General features: G+C 31.1%; 2 protein-coding genes across 2 annotated transcripts; one reads left to right on the forward strand and one right to left on the reverse strand.

Annotated features, from left to right (window-relative positions):
* Positions 1-1,168: 1,168 nt before the first annotated feature.
* On the reverse strand, positions 1,169-1,981 carry LOC127735783 (2-aminoethanethiol dioxygenase-like). The gene has a single exon (XM_052246099.1). The coding sequence runs from the start codon at positions 1,965-1,967 to the stop codon at positions 1,230-1,232; it is 738 nt and encodes a 245-aa protein (XP_052102059.1). The 5' UTR covers positions 1,968-1,981; the 3' UTR covers positions 1,169-1,229.
* Positions 1,982-3,267: 1,286 nt separating this feature from the next.
* On the forward strand, positions 3,268-16,511 carry LOC127735782 (bridging integrator 3-like). The gene is made up of 10 exons (XM_052246098.1): positions 3,268-3,374; positions 9,395-9,446; positions 9,982-10,022; positions 10,486-10,547; positions 11,546-11,682; positions 12,058-12,098; positions 13,538-13,598; positions 14,307-14,387; positions 14,931-15,065; positions 16,069-16,511. Exons 1-10 carry the CDS (start codon positions 3,367-3,369, stop codon positions 16,192-16,194), a joined length of 744 nt encoding a protein of 247 aa, XP_052102058.1. The 5' UTR covers positions 3,268-3,366; the 3' UTR covers positions 16,195-16,511.
* The last annotated feature ends 1,665 nt before the right edge of the window (positions 16,512-18,176 follow it).

Consider the following 18,176-nt stretch of genomic DNA (forward strand, 5'->3'; position numbering starts at 1 on the left):
GAGCCTACTATTAATAAATGATGCTAAAGAGTCTTAAGGTTTTTCGAGCTAGGAGCAGGACACTCGCCTAACATGGGCCTGTCATTAATATTCCTTTAAATGGTAGGTTAGGTATTTCTTACATCCTGAATAATCATTGAGGTCATGTGCTACCAGTTGGAGTCATAACTCTCAAATTGTAGAATCATTATCTGTATTCATTTTTTTATACTGCTGTGCCTTTGAGGGTAATGAATAGTAATTTGATCACGAGTTTGTTAATGATTGTAAGAGATCTAGTAAATAGAACAACAATATTTGTAGTTAAGCATTTTCTGGATGTAAAATATAAATTGAAGCATGTAAGGTTCCTTGTATATTATTTGTGCATGTATGAATATATGTGTTAAAAATTTAATGTCAAGTTTACTTAAATTTCCAGAAAAAAACGAAATACTCTCTCTCTCTCTTAGTGTAAAAATAATATGTATTTTTTTCTTCATACAGGTAGTGTGGAAGCACATGCTGCTTCACATTGCTGTAGGCAATATCTATGCCCCAACTGCAGGGTTCATGTTTGAAATATGCTTTGATTTCTGTTAAATAACTTACCAGGTCTGACAGCACTGCATTTGTATATCTTTGAAAATGTAAGACGGTTGTAGAATTCAAGTATAATCCCAGATGCATGAATATTGGGGATTATTATTATCATATGTAATAATTCAAAACTTCAAAAAACCAATACCCATATTATACTGGCTAATTGAATAGGACAATTTCTTTTTGTGGTCTAAACATGCTTGAAATGGGAACCATTATCAATTGACTGTCATGAACCTAACTTGGTTAAGTCACTTTTAAATGACAACACTTTTATAATTTGTGTAGAAAGGATTTTAAATGCATTTATTCATTTATAATAATTGCTTTTGCTTTTCATGTACATGTTTTGGCCAAGTTCACTAAATTAAAAGGGCTTTCACGGTTTGGCTGTGATGCTCTTAAAAGTTATAGTTGTGTTTTGTTTCACAACTTTGGCTTCCCTCACTTTTGGGTTACAGTGAACCTCGTGTGTCATGTTATCATGGTTTATAGTGTACAATTAACATTGGTACATTGATGCATTTATTTTAGAAGCTAGTGGGATCATCCTGTACAATTAACCAAAAACACTATAAAATTCATATAAATTACTAGCTATATCTTTATTATAAGTTAATCATATATATAAACAGTACATTTAATTTTTAAACTATTTCTTTTAAAGCATCTACAACAGAAGGACCTTCATATTCTTCAGGATCACACCAGAAATCACTTGGCTGACTTATTGGTGTAAACCATTTTAGTGTCTTTCCAAGGTGTTTGATTTCTTCATTTTGTCCTTTAATTTCTTCATAATACTGACATATTCTGGCACCTGAAGAATGATCGTATGATGGTGCAAGTATGTCTAAAAATGCAACAGGCCCATTTACTGCTATGAGTTCATGATACGTCCCATGATTAGGTGTTACAACACAGCAATTGTCTTCTGAACTGACGATGGAGTCCTCCTCAAGAACAACTGGTTTAATTGAATGTCTCAGAAAAGGTCGGATTTTACTGGCAATGTTTTCAGGTGGGTTACCGTCTCCGAAATTTTGAGGATCACTGAACGATTTCATTCGTGCACTTCCATGAATCACTTTACAAAATCCATACATCCCTGGGTGATCGTGAAGTGGTATCTTACAACCATCGCGGATAATAAATATTGCCATTGTCATTACTGGGTCTTCGTAAATATCAATATACGATACTGGGGTCTCAGATTCTAACGAGATCTTCGACATGTCAAAATTGACATCTTTGTCTCTGATATTATTCATCATCGACGTGAGAATTCCGACATTCTGACTACTTAACAGTACATCAGAATTGCCACATATCCTTGAAAATAAACGATAAGCAGTTTGGGCAACCTTCTGAATATTTGATACCATTTTATCAGGTAGGCGCTTCAAATCTGTTTAAACTGTATATCAATAAACGGGTATAACCCCAACAAATTCCGGAATATGACGTTCATTTATTCCTTTCATTACAACGATATATGTGACCATGAAATAAATCTTTTATGAATAAGTTTAAAAAAAACACTTATTTTGAATTAACATGACTAGATATGATAACTAGAATCCGGGTCCGTTCGTCCAAAAACACGTTCGCTCCCATTCACGTTCGCCCCCTTTCACGTTCGCACCCTACACGTTCGCACCCTTTTTATTGGTTTTGTGTTAAGTAATTTTTCAATCGTTTTTTGGTTAGTTATTGCTATAAATATTTTTTTTGTTCATTGTTTCAAAATGAAGTGATTTTCTAAAAAAAATGATTTTTGTGTGAATGATTTTTTAATCGTGTTTTGGTTATAATATTGCTATAAATAATTTTTTTTTCATTGTTTCAAAATAAAGTGACGTTTTTTGTGTTGAATATTTTTGTAATCGTGTTTTGGTTAGTGTATTGCTATAAATATTTTTTTTTCATTGTTTCAAAATAAAGTGACTTTCTAAAAAGGTTTTTTGTGTTGAATATTATCTTTAATGTTAAGATACCAAGGACGTATAACTAACATCAGAGACATATAATACAATATATGTCTCTGCTAACATATACGATCTTGAGATACCAAACCGCTATTAAACTCAACAACAGTAACATTTTGAATCTTCATTGTTTTTACTCATACCAAGCTAAATACATGCTAACTACATGCAGAATTTACATCAAAGCTAGTTAAAACAACAATGCTCCAATGGCTATACCAAAGTTACAAAAAAACTGTACGCAATAAAAGTAAGAAAAAAATTAAGAACTGTAAGATGTTGACTTGTATAACGTAGATTGTCTTATCGGTTTACAGTTTGCAGCAATGGAGTTGGGATCCAGCGGCTCTTTTCACAAAATATCTTAAGAGTAAAAATACTCGTAAGTCATACACATTTCAGTATAACTTACGATCAATTTTAATCGTAAGATTTTTTGTGAAAAGAGTCGCAGACAACTACACTCCGGAATTAGACTATTACTTTCACCTACTACGTTTTAAATATTATTCTTCACAGATCAGATGAGCGTTTATCTTGCACCAGGCAAAGGCAACATCCCTCAGATCGTAAGTTTGGTCATTCGGATTATGTTAAGTTGTTGATGTGGTGTATTATTTCTATGATAAAAGCAAGAGAATCTCCGATGAACTTCAACGTTTTAAAAAAAATCGGTGATAGGTCCCCTGCATGTCGACATCCCGATCTGTTGGTTCGATTGTTTATTTTGCAATTTTTACATACTGTTAGAAATAAAGTTGTTAACTGACGATTCAAGATTTATAATGAGAAAACAATGAGCTGGTAAGTGTGTTATAATCCAAATAATGTCTTATTAATTACTGATTTAAATGTAAAAGAGAGGAGAAAGATACCAAAGGGAATATTATTCAAACTCATGCATCATAAGTCGAAAACAAAGCTGACAATGCCTACAAAATACGAAAAACGACGAAAAGACAGACAATAGTACTCAAAACACAACATAGAAAACCAAAGACTGATCAACACCTCAGGTGCCCAACAACTTTCGAGACGTTTCAGCCACAGGTCGTTTCAGCCACAGTACCAGTTCTGCCATAGACTGGTACTATGGCATAGTGATTTCGGCTACAGTAGTAGTCAACTCGGCCACACTTTTTCTTAATTTTATTACTATATACGTTGCCTATAATTGCTAACATCCACTTCATTTGAACTCTGATGGATAGTTGCCTAAATGGCAATCACACCACATTTACTTATTTTTATATAAATATGAGAAATATGAACACCAAAGACTGCATAATATCTGAAAACCATTTATACCAGAGCGAGCTAACTATGGATCTTTGGATATGATTGGTTTATTTTTTTTTATTGAATCTTGAATGCATTTTTGGGTTCAATTTATGCTAAAAACAACGATCTACTTCACTTTTTATGCCCCTGCCATAGCAGAGGGGGCATTAAGTTTTACCCTTGTCCGTCTGTACGTCCCAAAATTGGTTTCCGTTCTCTAACTTTAGTTTGCCTCAACCAAATTTTGTGAAACTTATACACAATGCTTATAACCACAAAACACAGATCAAGTTTGAAATTTGGTGGCGTCACTTTTACCGTTCTAGACACTACAAACCAGTAAAAGTCTGAAATGGCCTATATTTGTACTCGACTAAACTGATTTTTACTCGACCAGTCTGAATTGGTCTGAAATTTACTTGATATTACTCGACTGTAGTCTGAACCATACTAAACAGTCTGAACTTGTACTCGACCAGTACTTAACCATTTTATACGAGTCTGAACCATACTCGACATAGTCTTAACCATTCTCGACCAAGTCTGAACCATGCTCGACCTAGTCTGAACCATACTCGACATAGTCTTAACCATTCTCGACCAAGTCTGAACCATGCTCGACCTAGTCTGAACCATACTCGACCTAGTCTGAACCATACTCGACCAAGTCTTAACCAACCTAGACCTATTTTTTGTATCTATCTATATTATTTTTTCATTAATTTAGGAACTGTTATTCATATATATATATATATATAAAATGTATATCACATTTAAAATTAAAATAAAATAAGGTGATCAAATTTCTGGTTGGATTAAAAAAATATCATGTAATAAATTAAGTTCGTAAAATGAATTTTCATATACATGACATCATGTTCACATTGATTTATGCATCAAAAATCAATGTGACCTTTGTTTTGTAAAATCAAAAATTTAATATAATAATAATAATAAAACTTTCATCTTTTTATCCTTGATAACCTTTTAAAAAAGGAAATGTATTCCAAAGTTGCAGTAGAAATTTATTTTAATTAAATTTAAATACGTTTTGTCAAAATTAAAGACATGGCATACAAGAAGCAGTTTAATAAGGTTTAATGGTTTAATTACCTCAGTACAGGTGTTTTACAGGTAAAAAGAAAACCATATTTTTCTTAAACTCGTGTATTACTTATCTAGTGAATTCAAAGGCCTTGTTATTTAAGTTTTACAGGATGTTGTAATTTTCAATGGATGTTATTTAAAATTTATTACTCTCTGACCAGGTATGATCTTTTTAATCAGTGTGCGTCAAGCAGGATATATTACTTTATAGTTTACCCCTAATCAGAAGAAAAATTTTATTCATTTCTTGAATTTTTTATCCCTTTTAAAATATATATATATCCCAAATTATGAATAGGAATAGATATATTTCTGATATAAGGTTAAACAATGTCAGTGATTTTGTTGGCTGTTGTTACCTCATGAAAAAGATAGTTATATAACTATTGTATATAACCATGAAACCTAAGTACAGAAAGTCACAGGACAAAAAGTCACAGGACAGAAAGTCACAAATTTGATAGGACAAAAAGTCACAAATAATTTGTATACAATTGATTGAATATTTATGAGAAAGATCTTGAAATGTTTACTTTTTATGACACATATTCATTTTACAGTTTAGGAAATTGTTCATAAGACTTAATTTGATAAATAAAGATTTATAAAATATTAATCATGCAAAGGATATATTTCTTGGCACCATGAAGCCATTTAAGTACCAAGACATTGTAACATTTTGTTTTCTTAACAATTATTTGATCATTATTGATATTGTTTCAAGAAAAATACAAAAATGTTTTTTTAAAAATAAGTGTTCTATTGTTCAAAGAAAAATAACCTCAAAACTGAATTGTGACTTTTTGTCCTGTGACTTTCTGTCCTACATTCGTTTTTATTTAGGAATTTAGGAAAATCAAGTTTTGTTTAAAAAAAAAACACATGCCAAACAAAAAGCACCTTATTTTTAATAAGGTTTTATTACCCTCAGTATAGGTGTGGTTTTCAGGTAAAAAAAGTCTTTTATTTAACAAGACTCAGACTTTAAAATTAGATAATTTAACTATCTTGATTTGCCAAATCTAAGAGAATCATGTATTATTAAAGAATGTAAAAAATATTTTTATATATATCTTTATTTAATTGTGGCTGTTGTCATATAAGTTAAAGAGAAAGTTATTTAAACAATCAAAATTATAAAGAAGAGGTTATTTGGTCAAGTATGGTTCAGACTGGTCGAGTATTGTTCAGACCTTTGGTCGAGTATGGTTCAGACTGAAAAAATAGGTCGAGAGCTGGTCGAGTACTGGTCCAGACTGGGTTAAGACTGTTTCAGACTGGTCGAGTAATAGTTTAGACTATTTTCAATAGCAAAGATAAGGGTCAAGTACAAATCAGTACAGTCGAGTATGGTTAAGACTGGGTCGAGTAATATTAAGTAAAATTCAGACCAATTCAGACTGGTCGAGTAAAAATCAGTACAGTCGAGTACAGATATAGGCCATTTCAGACTTTTACTGGTTTGTAGTGAGAGTTATGCCCCTTTACAAATGGAAAAATTGCTAAATTTTTCGTTTCCATTCTCTAACTTTAGTTTGCCTCAGCCAAATGTTATGAAACTTATACGCAATGTTTACCGTTCTAGAGTTATGCCCCTTCAAAAAAAATTGCTGGATTTTTCATTTCCGTTCTCTTACTTTAGTTTGCCTCATCCAAGTGTTATGAAACTTATGCACAACATGCACAATGCTTATTACCACAAAACACAGATCAAGTTTGAATTTTGTTGGCGTCACTTTTACCGTTCTAGATTTACAAGCCTTTTTCTGTTCTCTAACTTTAGTTTGCCTCAACCAAATGTTATGAAACTTATACACAATGCTTATTACTACAAAACTCAGATCATACACAATTGGGGAACATTGCTTTTACCATTCTTGAGTTATGTCCCTTCATAATGTTTTATGCAAGGGGGGGCATCATCTGTGTCCCATGGACACATTCCCCATTTATTAAATAACTATCATGTCTTGTTTGGTTCATGTATATTAAAAACTTTTTTTTTATTATTTATAATCAACATTAAAAAAATACTCTTATAACATTCATAATAAGATACACACTTTTATCAATGTGTTTAAATGTATGATTTAATTTTATTTTTCATTTGTTTCTTAACGTCTGCTTCAAAAAACAATTATATTTGCATCCCTTTAAATTTATAACAATAAAAACCATGGCCAAAACAATTTTACAAGTATGGACGAACTGACAGTACAGCCTAAATGACTGTGGCCGAAATGACTATGGCCTAACTGGCAGTGTGGCCAAAACGTCTTGCTACGGCCCTAGAAAGGTAAGCAGATCCTGCTCCACATGTGGCACCCGTCGTGTTGCTGAGCAACTTGCTCATGTAAGTACAAAACCAGTGATACATGTATGTCTAATTAGGTATGTCAAATTTGAGGAAAAGAGTCTACTAAAATTGTGTACTAATCACCTTTTTAACAGCAATGTACAAACATTGTTGAAAAGTCATTTTTATTACATATATGATATTTTTTTAACTCTTAATATAAGTATATATATATATGTATATAAAAATGTGTTAGAAAATTACTGGACTAATAATTTCTCAAAGATTCACTATTGAATTCAAACCAGTGAATTCCAAATTAAAATATTCCTAATCTTCTTATATATCTTATATGTATTGCACTCATAATGATTATTTAAATATTTCATATTGCCCAGTATTACCTTGTATGAATGCTTTTATTCTCATAAACTAATGACATAGTTATAGAGACAATAAGTATGTATATATATACAACAATATAATGTACAGTGCATGTGTGAAAGAAATGATATACATCATTTTTAACCAGGAGGAGAGACTTTCACATTTAAAACAGCTTTAATATATTGACATAATGTTTGTAAAACTGTAATATTACTTGAGGAAAACAATTAAGCTTAAGGTGTTTGCATTTTTCCAACAAAATTCCAGTAAATGTTTTTTTCTTTCAGTGTCTTAACTCTTAAGATTTACAAGACAAAATATAATGATACTAGTCACCGATTTCCAAGCCACAGAGACGACACAATCTATCATTTCTTGACAGATTATGCCATCTCCCTGTCTGGACTGGTAAACAGTGACTTCCACATCTAAATTTACAAAACATATACATACAATTCAATGGTAAAATAGATATACATAGTCTTCAAATTTAAATTTTGTTTTAAATATTCTATAACATATACCTTTAGAGCTTGAGGTAGAATTAATATTTTCATCCCATTCCTGTATAAATTGGTCTTTCAGTTTTTGTTCTACACATTTAGAAATCCTCAAAGCAGAAAAAGAACCCTGTTGATTCCAAATATTTGACATTCCACAATTGTTTAATGCGCTTTTATAGAACATAACTATTTACTCTCCAAACCATAATTATTTGAATAAATAATTAATAACTTATATGAAAGAGAGGAGAGTTTACATTCTTTTCCATGTAAAAGGCAATACCAAAATTTTACCATACAAACTCTTGCCTGAATTGAAATGGGTTATCTACCCAGCTCTCCATATATCATAAAACTTGGGGTAGATTGTTTCAAATGTAGTATAAGTTTGCAGATTTGCAAATAAACTCTTTCAAGTAAATGTATCTCCAAGCTTAAATCAACTGTTGTTGTGCACTACAGCCACTGCAGATATTTATTGTCCCTCTATTGTCCTTATCAGTTAACATGGTTAATGATAAGAATACCGGTACATACACAGCGTAATACAAAAATTCAAAACCTTGAGGAAATCCAAAATATAAATTTATAATTGTATTTCCTTCTTGGGATCAGAATTTTATTGAGATATATTAATTACATATGGTTTACATTGTGCAAAAATAGGTTGCAGTGTTCTCCCCAGGGCCTTTTACCATCATGGTAATGTGATGCTACATGTATATTGCTAGAATGTGATGCTATCTGAAATTAGTTTCGTATAGATATTGTCATGGATGTGATGCTATTGTTTCTAGAAACAAGATGGTATTTCATCAAGATGGTGTTTACCAGGATGATATAAAAAATTTCTGAGGAGAACACTGGGTTGTTGTGGAAAACATCTCAAAGATAGTTTCTTTTCATTATAAAACTCTTTAAAGATGAAAGGCTTATAATAACATACATGTAGTCCCCATTTATTTTCATGATATAATGGTTTATATAAAGGTCTTTTTACTTTGGAAAAACTTGTAATGTACATGTATCTCACATGTCTATAAAGCTAAAATGGATATTACTTTACAGTAAAACTTAGATGTAATATATATGTTTTCTTCCAATCAAAGATAGGTGCTAGAGCAAACTAGAACTTATTCATAGAATGGAATATAATTTACAGAAATTTTTTTGGAGTCATATTCAACAGTATTTCGTTCGTCAAATAACTAAATCTTATAGTTCTATTCAATATTTTGACTACTTTTTAGGAATCCATTCAGTCGACATACAGCTCCAAAAAAGAGTGTGATATCTAGAACTGTAAGTTGATTTTCATTTAAAAAATAGCAAGAATCTATGTCAAAGTATATTTCTTGTTTACTTTACAGAATACTTATATATTCTTACACGTAATGACAATTTTAATGATTTATGAAATTTTCCTCATGTTTTTCTCATGAACTACAAATCAGATATTCTTGAAATTCTTGTAAGCATGCTACACCATGTGATGAGATTTCACTCATCGCTCATCAACTTCCTGTTTATGGAATACTTATAGCCGACAGGGGGTATCATTAGTGAGCACTAGCATTTTTTAGTAGAAAGTCAACTTTTTTAGCCAAGGGTTATGATCAAGGCTGCTCCTCTACACATGGACAGGAGTGACCAGATCGTAACCCTTGGTTAAGGAGGATGGTTGAAATAAAAGTAGAACAGATAAATATCTGAATGTACAACGAATGGAGGTGAATAAGTAGGCCCAAGGCTAACCTCTGGCTCAATATTTTTTATTTGAAAATTTGAGAAACATTTCTATTGTCATTTTCACCTGTTTTATTCATTTTTATTGTAGGAAGAAAGAGAACTTGTTAAAGAAATAAAAAAGCTAGATCAGTAAGTATGAAAAGTATCTGGTCTCACATTTATATCATATAGAAAAATTGAAATAAAGTAAGCCTGTTGTTTTTCTTGCTATATTCTTGTTAAGGTCTGAACCTTAAAAACTATAGAAAGTCACAGAAGATGAATTTCTGTCTTGATGACATATCTTGGATGTAGTATTAGGGATCTTAAAGGCATAAAGGAATCTGTATTTTGGTTGGTCAGTCCGATTATTTGAAGTGTCTGTTTGTCTAAATGACCTCACTTTTGAATCTTTTGTCCCACTTTGTATATAACATGAAGGAATTTATTCTGCATGATAATTTCCTGAATTACCGGTCTAGGTAATTCATAAAAAAAAAATAAACATTAAAACATGGTAAATTATATTTGTCCTACAACGCATTCAATTCTAGTTTATTACTGGCCCAAAGTAATCATTGCTATCATTTAAAGAAAGCTTTTATTTTTGTAGACATGGTGAGACCAGTAAAAAATTACAAAAGGATGCCAAACGATGGGTTGAAGCAAATAATGGTAATAATTCTTTTTGTATACGCATAAAGTTCTGTTGATTCAGTACATGTATTATCTTTTTTTTGTTTGATGACAAATTTGTGGTCATGTGCATTCTCTTCTGTAGGCATTGTACAATGTACAGGTATAGCAGATAAGGGCTATTCCAGGAATAAGTATATGAATGGGTTGGACACCACAAGATATTTTTCTATGGGTAATAGGGGTGGAAGCTAATACCATTCTGTTACAAATGAAAATAAATGTTAGGGTGGTTGGGTATAAAAAATCGGAAAATGATGGACAGAGGTACCAGAATTCGAATTGCCTTATTTTTACCTGCTTAGACAAAGGCAGAAGCAGGTCTAGTAACTGCTCGACTCCTCCGTCCATCTGTCTGTCCTTCCGTCTGAAAGAAAAAAAAACTTTTGTCTAAGTTTTCTAGCCTTCTATGAAGGGGAATGATTTAATATTTGGTCTTCAGCTGGATAATGTGGAGTTGTAGCAAGTAAGCAATTTTTACATCTACCTTGTACCCACTTCCTGTTTGCCGATAGTTTCAAATTTTACAACACTCATTGTACAAGAAAATTTTCGTCAAAGTTTTCTTGGCTTCTATGAAAGAGAATGATTTAATATTTGGTCTGCAGCTTGATAATATTGAGTTGTAGCGAGTAAGCAATTTTCTTGGCTCCTTTTGAAGTGAATGATATTAGTATTTGGTCTGGGAATGATCAGTTTTGCTCCAGTATACATGTTACCTCAATCAATTGCATGCAGCGACACAGGTCCAGACCTGGTATTGGTCCTGTTATTTTAATGGTCAATGTTTACATTTTTAAAGAAAGGTCATTTTAGAATTATGAAACATAATTTTTTTTCTGATGAAAATTTAGCCTGATATAATGTTGAAAGGTGTTTACTTGTAGCTTTACCTATAAATCATTGTTTTAATGAAATTCCGGTTCTTTCGAGAAAACAAAATTAAGTTGTAAGAACTATATATGAATATGTTTCAGCTGTTGCAGGGAGTGAACACAAAATAACACAAGATCTGCTTTCATGTCAGCTTTGTCAGTCTGAACCAGAGTTCTATAAACAGATAGAAGAATGGAACAAAACTGTAGAAAAACAAGCTCAATCTACGAGAGAGTTGGTTAGTGTTAATATGAATTATCTACCCCTTATTGGCAACATTCAAAATACTGAGGAATCATTTTGGTCAGTTTCAATGTTGGAGAAATAGATTTGATGTTGATGAGAAAAACTTAAACGGATAGTATAGATCACTTCACATTTTTAGGCCTAATCAAGACTTGAATTTGGCACAAAACAGCAAGCAAGCCAGGAATAAAAATATATGACAGAACAGTTCATAGTAACTTACAAAAACAGTGTTGCATACCACTGACACAAGTCATGTGAACTTAAATTTTTCTATGTGTTTGTATGTAATATACAATAAAATTTTATGGTATGGCTGTGACAAAATGTTTCCAGTTTCTCATGACTATTCATCATTTCTTTCCAGAATGGTACAGTACAGAAGACCGTTATTGAGCCAGTGAAAAAGTATGATGAATTATACATTTCATAGAAAATTTATTAATTGTACAGTAGGTTGATACATGTGAAACCTAATATTTCCTCACTGCAAATCACTTGTTTTGATGCTTGATAGGTTATTAATGTTTTTGATAAGTATGATTGGCTAAATTTCCCATATTCCTCTATGAAATATATATTGTTTGGATTTACTGTGATTTTTATGTAATCTAAAAATGATGCTCTTCTTTCACTTTGTAAACAAAGTCAAGTACAAAGACTTGGTGTACACATGCATGCTTGAAGTCACAATTAAATTTGCAACGTCAGATATTAAATTGGATGTTCTGTTGGTGTTGCTCACTATGAAATCCAATAAAATCTTTAACAAAGTAATTCTATATGTATTTGTCCACTTTAAATCACGAAACACTTGTTATTTTTACAATGTATTTGCTTCTTCAAATCAAAATGGTTGCCTTTTGAACGTGTCTGCTTTGAACAAAAAAGTTCTGAATTTGCCTGTTAGAATTGTTAGAATCAAACTGATTCTTTTAAGTCAAGTTTTTTTGCAAATTTTAACATGAGTAGGCATTATATTTGTCAATATATTACACCTTGCTGAAACTCTGTACAAAGATATTTTCAAAATAATGAACTATTTGTCATATGGAGTAGGTCCAGTAAGACCCCTTTTTGGCCCCAAAATATAGCAGTTTTACAAAATTGTTAAAATGTAAACTTTTAGCTATTTATTGAGAAGTAAAATACTTCTGTTACATAAATATGGGCTGTTTTTGACCATACAATGCACATATATTGAGTACTAGCATCATTAAGTCATGCTAAATTACTGAAATCTTCACAATTTTAGCATTTGAGTTAAATTTTAGACGGTTTCTGTCTTAAATGGAAGTGGCCGCATTTGTGTTCATTCTTAATATTTAAATGTAAGTTGTATTTGATGATAATACATAACATATATAAAGGTTGAGAGTGAACACGGATGTGGCCACTTTCATTTACGACAAAAACCATCTGAAAAGTGACATATTTTGGCATACTTGATAGATTTTTCATACTTAAGCTTGAATTTGAGCGTCTTTAATGACTACATCAGTTCAAATCTTTCACATAAATTAATTGAATCGACTGAAGTAGACACTTAAGTGTTTAAAAAGTGTCAAAAATCTTTCATCAGATGAACCTGAAATTTGAGGCCAAAATCGGCCCTTACCGGACCTTCTCCTTTTACACCTCGCAGGCTCTCGGTATAAAGAAAAACAATGTGTACCAATGATCAAGTACCAGCTATGCAAGGCCTGTATAGGCAGTCAAGGTCATTAATCAACACAATCAGTATCGTGTTCAAGTCATTGGAATTATAATCTACTATAAAAGTTAAGTAGGTTCACGCTTTGACTGCAATTTGTAACAGACATTTTGTAAAATTAATATTGTTTCAGGTTAAATGGAGTATACCCAAGTATTGACACTGCCATAAAGAAAAGGGAACAAAGTTTACAGGTAAAATAATAAAACAGGAAAATATGTACCCAAATCCTGTGTAAGCAAGTATCTTGTCTAAATTGAACACATCTTTTTACATGTAATATGTTCATTGGATATTAGGAGGACTGACCTTGCATATCAGTGTTTTAGACCGAATAATCTGTCTCTTCATGTTTTTTTTGACATTTCATATTTCCTATTTATCATTTGGATTTTTTTTTTTTTTTAACACGTGTCCAAAAAAAATAAAATAAAAAAGGTCAAAATGAGGAAAATAAAATATGGGAAGGGTGAAATATGGACAATAGACAGAAAAATTCGGTCTAATCAGTGTTTGTAAATGATTAATGATCAGATCAGTAATTAAAAAATTATTATCCAATCATTGTTCATATGATTCATTTTGATAGTGGTCATCAAATCCATATTGTTCTTTTACAATATATAAGCCTAGATTAAATGGTTATTATATATAGGTATGTATAATCATGAATAATTTTGTTCTTGAAAAAAAATTTGCAAATATTTATGAATGCATCTTTGTACTAAGATGAGATATGAAGCACTTTGCAATATATTGACTCAACACAGTGATGGCATGGTCTCCATTAAAATCTATTACATGTATTATTTTTTTTTTGGAAGCAATAAAAACATTGAAACTAAAATTTAAAGAGATCTTCATATAATGTTGAATACAAGTAGTTATTCTGTTTATTTCAGGAATATATGAAAAGTCAAGCAAAACTAGAGAAATATCAGGAAAGAGAGAGAACAGGACAGAATATTGTTAAACTGGAAACTGTAAGTGTACTAAGACATACTCATACAACAAGTCAAGATGAAAATAAGTACATTCAAAAAGGAAAAATAATACCATTTTCCTTAAATTTGTCAGTGATGTCTTCTTGTATTTCACATTATTTGCAGGATTACATATTATTTTGATGTCTGGGAATCATACATTTACTGTTATATTTTCATTATTAACATATAATGGTAATTTCAATATACAAGGTACAGTTTTCTGGAATAACCATCAAATATGCCTTGAACAGAAATTTGCCAAAAAAAAATAATACATGGAATGTTTTGATAGGATCAAAACCAAAAAGGCCTAAACATCATAACAAAACCAAATGTCAGCTCTGTTGTATGTAGGTAGATGAAACTTGTAAAAAGTTATAACAATTTACAAAGGAGGCCTACTTATATATATAAAAGTAATCAATATACAATTATATCATGTTATTGGTTCATGTAATTGGTACATGCTGTTGTCATCTATTCATCAGCATCTTTGTTTTCATACAAAACATTTGTTCTAAATGTTTTATTACATTCCAGAGTAAGAAGTCCTTGATTGCAGCTAAAGAAGATTTTACTAGTCAAAATAATGCTTTAAAGGAAGATATACCCAAGTTTATTGACATGAGAACAGAATATATACAGCCTTCTCTTGAATCCTTGATTAAATCACAGGTATGTTTTATTTTACCACTGATACCACAACATAGTGAAGTTGGTTTATATAATGATCTTTGTTTCCATTTGGGAGCCTCGGTGGCCAAGTGGTTTAAGTAGTTTAACCCTGCATGTGGCAGGTGTGTTCAACTCCAATCTTAATTGACCAAGATTGTCAGTTTTCCTGTCTAAGGACTGTCATTCTATCTGGATACTCTGGTTTCCATCACCAATAAAAACTGACGCCAAGATATAGCCAATAGTACTGAAAGAGGTGTTCAACACTGACAATCAACTAATCGTCCATTCATTCATACATACTCTTGTTTGAGTGCATTTTTTAAGCACAACTAAATAATTATTTGGGAGTGGGGCATTGAATTTGTGAACTCATATCAAAATTTTTCTTGTTTTCTTTTGTATGCAGTCAGTACTGAATAATAAATGCATTCATTATTATATGGCGTGCAACTTCTAATTTAAGATAATTTTGTTTGTAAGTTGACAGATTTAACCACAAAAACCTTGTGACAACTTTCACTTATTGCAGATGCTGACTATTTCAGGTTAACTTGATTTGCCTTTTGATGGCCAATAAAATAGACTATCTGAAGGCAAGCAAATGTTCTGGAGAAGTCGCTTTCTAATGTTAAGTAAACTTTCTAAAGGTTAAATCAGAAATATATTAAAATGTTTGTAATATAAGAATTTTAAAGTCACTTAAGCAAGATTGACACCATGCCTTGTTGTTATTGTATTTTACCATTTTCAGTGAACTGAATAATCTGGGTCAATTCATGAATTAAGCATGTATTTTATGAATATGTGAACTAAGTTTCATGTTGATGTGACCATAACTGTATAGTAAACAACATTAAAACCAAAACTTGTACCAGACTATTAAACAGCTGCATACTAGAAAATAAAATATGACCATTTCCAAACCCTGGCCCAAGAATGTGATTAATAAAGTTTCATTACATTTTTAAAACATGCTGTTCTTACTAATTTTTGTTTTAAGGTTGCCTTGAATGCAGAATCTGTCAGATTGTACACAGAACTATCAGAACATATGGGAAGCAAGGAGGACAATTCTATACAACAGACATTAACAGAGATAAAAGCATTGTCAATAACAGTGGACTGATATATCTCTACCAATAGTTTTTTCTCATGCAGATAATTTCACTGGAATGGAATGTTTCTGATTCTTCAGTTTACTTCAAAAATAACATTAAATTTGTAACACCAACCAGTAAGACCTAAAGGTAGATTTTTTTCAATTATAATGGTGAAAATTAGGCCCAAACAGTTCATTTTATATGCCTTTTTTATTCATGACTAAGAAAATTGTAATGTTTTTTATTTTTCAATTTAATCTTCTAAAATGTTACTAATAAACTCATCATAGATACCAGGATTAAATTTTGGTACTCCAAACACACATTTTGTCTACAAAAGACTCATGGATGAGGCTTGAATAAAAAAAAATTAAAACAGGCCAAATAAAAAAAGTGTTTTAGTGTCAAATAATGAAAGTTATGGTAAATTAATTTATGCATAAGCAAACAATTAATGTTCTATATAAATTTTGTCTCGCTTGAAGATAAAAGAGTTGATAATTTATATTTTGCATACAGATGTTTTAAATACTTCATTTTCTCTCTAGAATTTGTCCATTGTCCTTAACCTAGTTCACATGATTAATTATCTACGTTAAATTTGCAATATCAACTTTTTTATATTTGGTCATTCTAAAACTAGACAGTCACCAAAAACAGTTTGGTTCTTTTTTTCACATTTCAGTTATTAATCATTGCAGAACACTTGTCTTTTTGACAGGGTTAACCTGATTTGACCTTATTTCATGGTTCATTAAGTTTACCTGATTATGTCACTTTTTCTAATACTTTAAATAATGCCTCATCTATATTTGGTATAAAGAATGTTTGTAAGGGGTTAACATCAGTCTGGCATAGTTTATCTGACCTTGACCTCTTTTTCATCATTCACTGATCTATTTTAAAACTGTTGTAAGATAATAAAAAAATGGAGTTGTGGTCGTAAAGAAGGTGCAAATTTTCAGTGCTGTATTCAAAAAGAGAGCGAACTCCTTGAATTGCTGTTTCCATGTCTGTAGACAACATATGTTACAACACTTCATAGGACACAAGGTATAACTTTTATTTGGTCATCTTGTTTTTGTCTAATCAGGCATTATCAGGACAATTTTTCTAAGGTTTTTTATGAGCTGAAGTGGAGTAAAAGGCACAGTTAATGTCAATCATAATACCTACATGGAAACATTACCTTGTCTGCATAACTATTGACACTGGAAAATAAATGGATATTGTATCATTACTGGTATGGTAATTGTAATTGGATCTGTAGATACGTTTTTTAAATATTTTTTTTAGATACATGTATAACAGAAAAATATGTGATTTATTTTCTACATCATTTTCCTTTCAAATGTATTTAAAAAAAATCTTGACTTTTTTTTTAATGAAATACAGTATATATATATATATATGTGTGTTCACACTTTTTTTAGTTCTTCATGTAAAACACATTTCCTGTGTCCAAGTAATTAAGTATGTAAGTTTTTTTGTATTTATGAGTGTTTGTATGAGAAGATTCTCATTTTAAAGTCTTCCATAACTGTGCAATATATTGATTGTTATATGATCATTACTGAAATGTTTTAAGTGAATAAATATTTTGATACATTGTATCTTTGTATGCAATAGTTGTTGACTTGTAAATAGTGTTAAATGAAAATAACTTTTTAAAATTAATGTCCTTTGTCTGAAGCGTTCTTCTGGATTTACTTTCATAGAGAATGCTCAAACCTTATGAATTACAAAATTGCTAGAGCAACCAACATCCCCCGCTGATAAACTGATTTTTTTTATTTCTCATATCCAAGAGGCATCTCTCCAATTAAAGTAATTGGTTTGTGCTAATCTTAAAATTCATTTGATAGTGATCTGTAGATAATTGGTAATCAGTTTCATCTCGAAAGCATCACAATCAGGATTCTGTTATTGCCAGCCAAATGCAAATTCTGACCCCCAAAAGGCTTTGAAAATGTACGATCTGGTGATCTGGGGTAAATGTAAATGATAC

Source organism: Mytilus californianus, unplaced genomic scaffold (assembly GCF_021869535.1).
Source record: "Mytilus californianus isolate M0D057914Y unplaced genomic scaffold, xbMytCali1.0.p SCAF_3, whole genome shotgun sequence".
In the NCBI taxonomy this organism is placed as follows: Eukaryota; Metazoa; Mollusca; class Bivalvia; order Mytilida; family Mytilidae; genus Mytilus; species Mytilus californianus.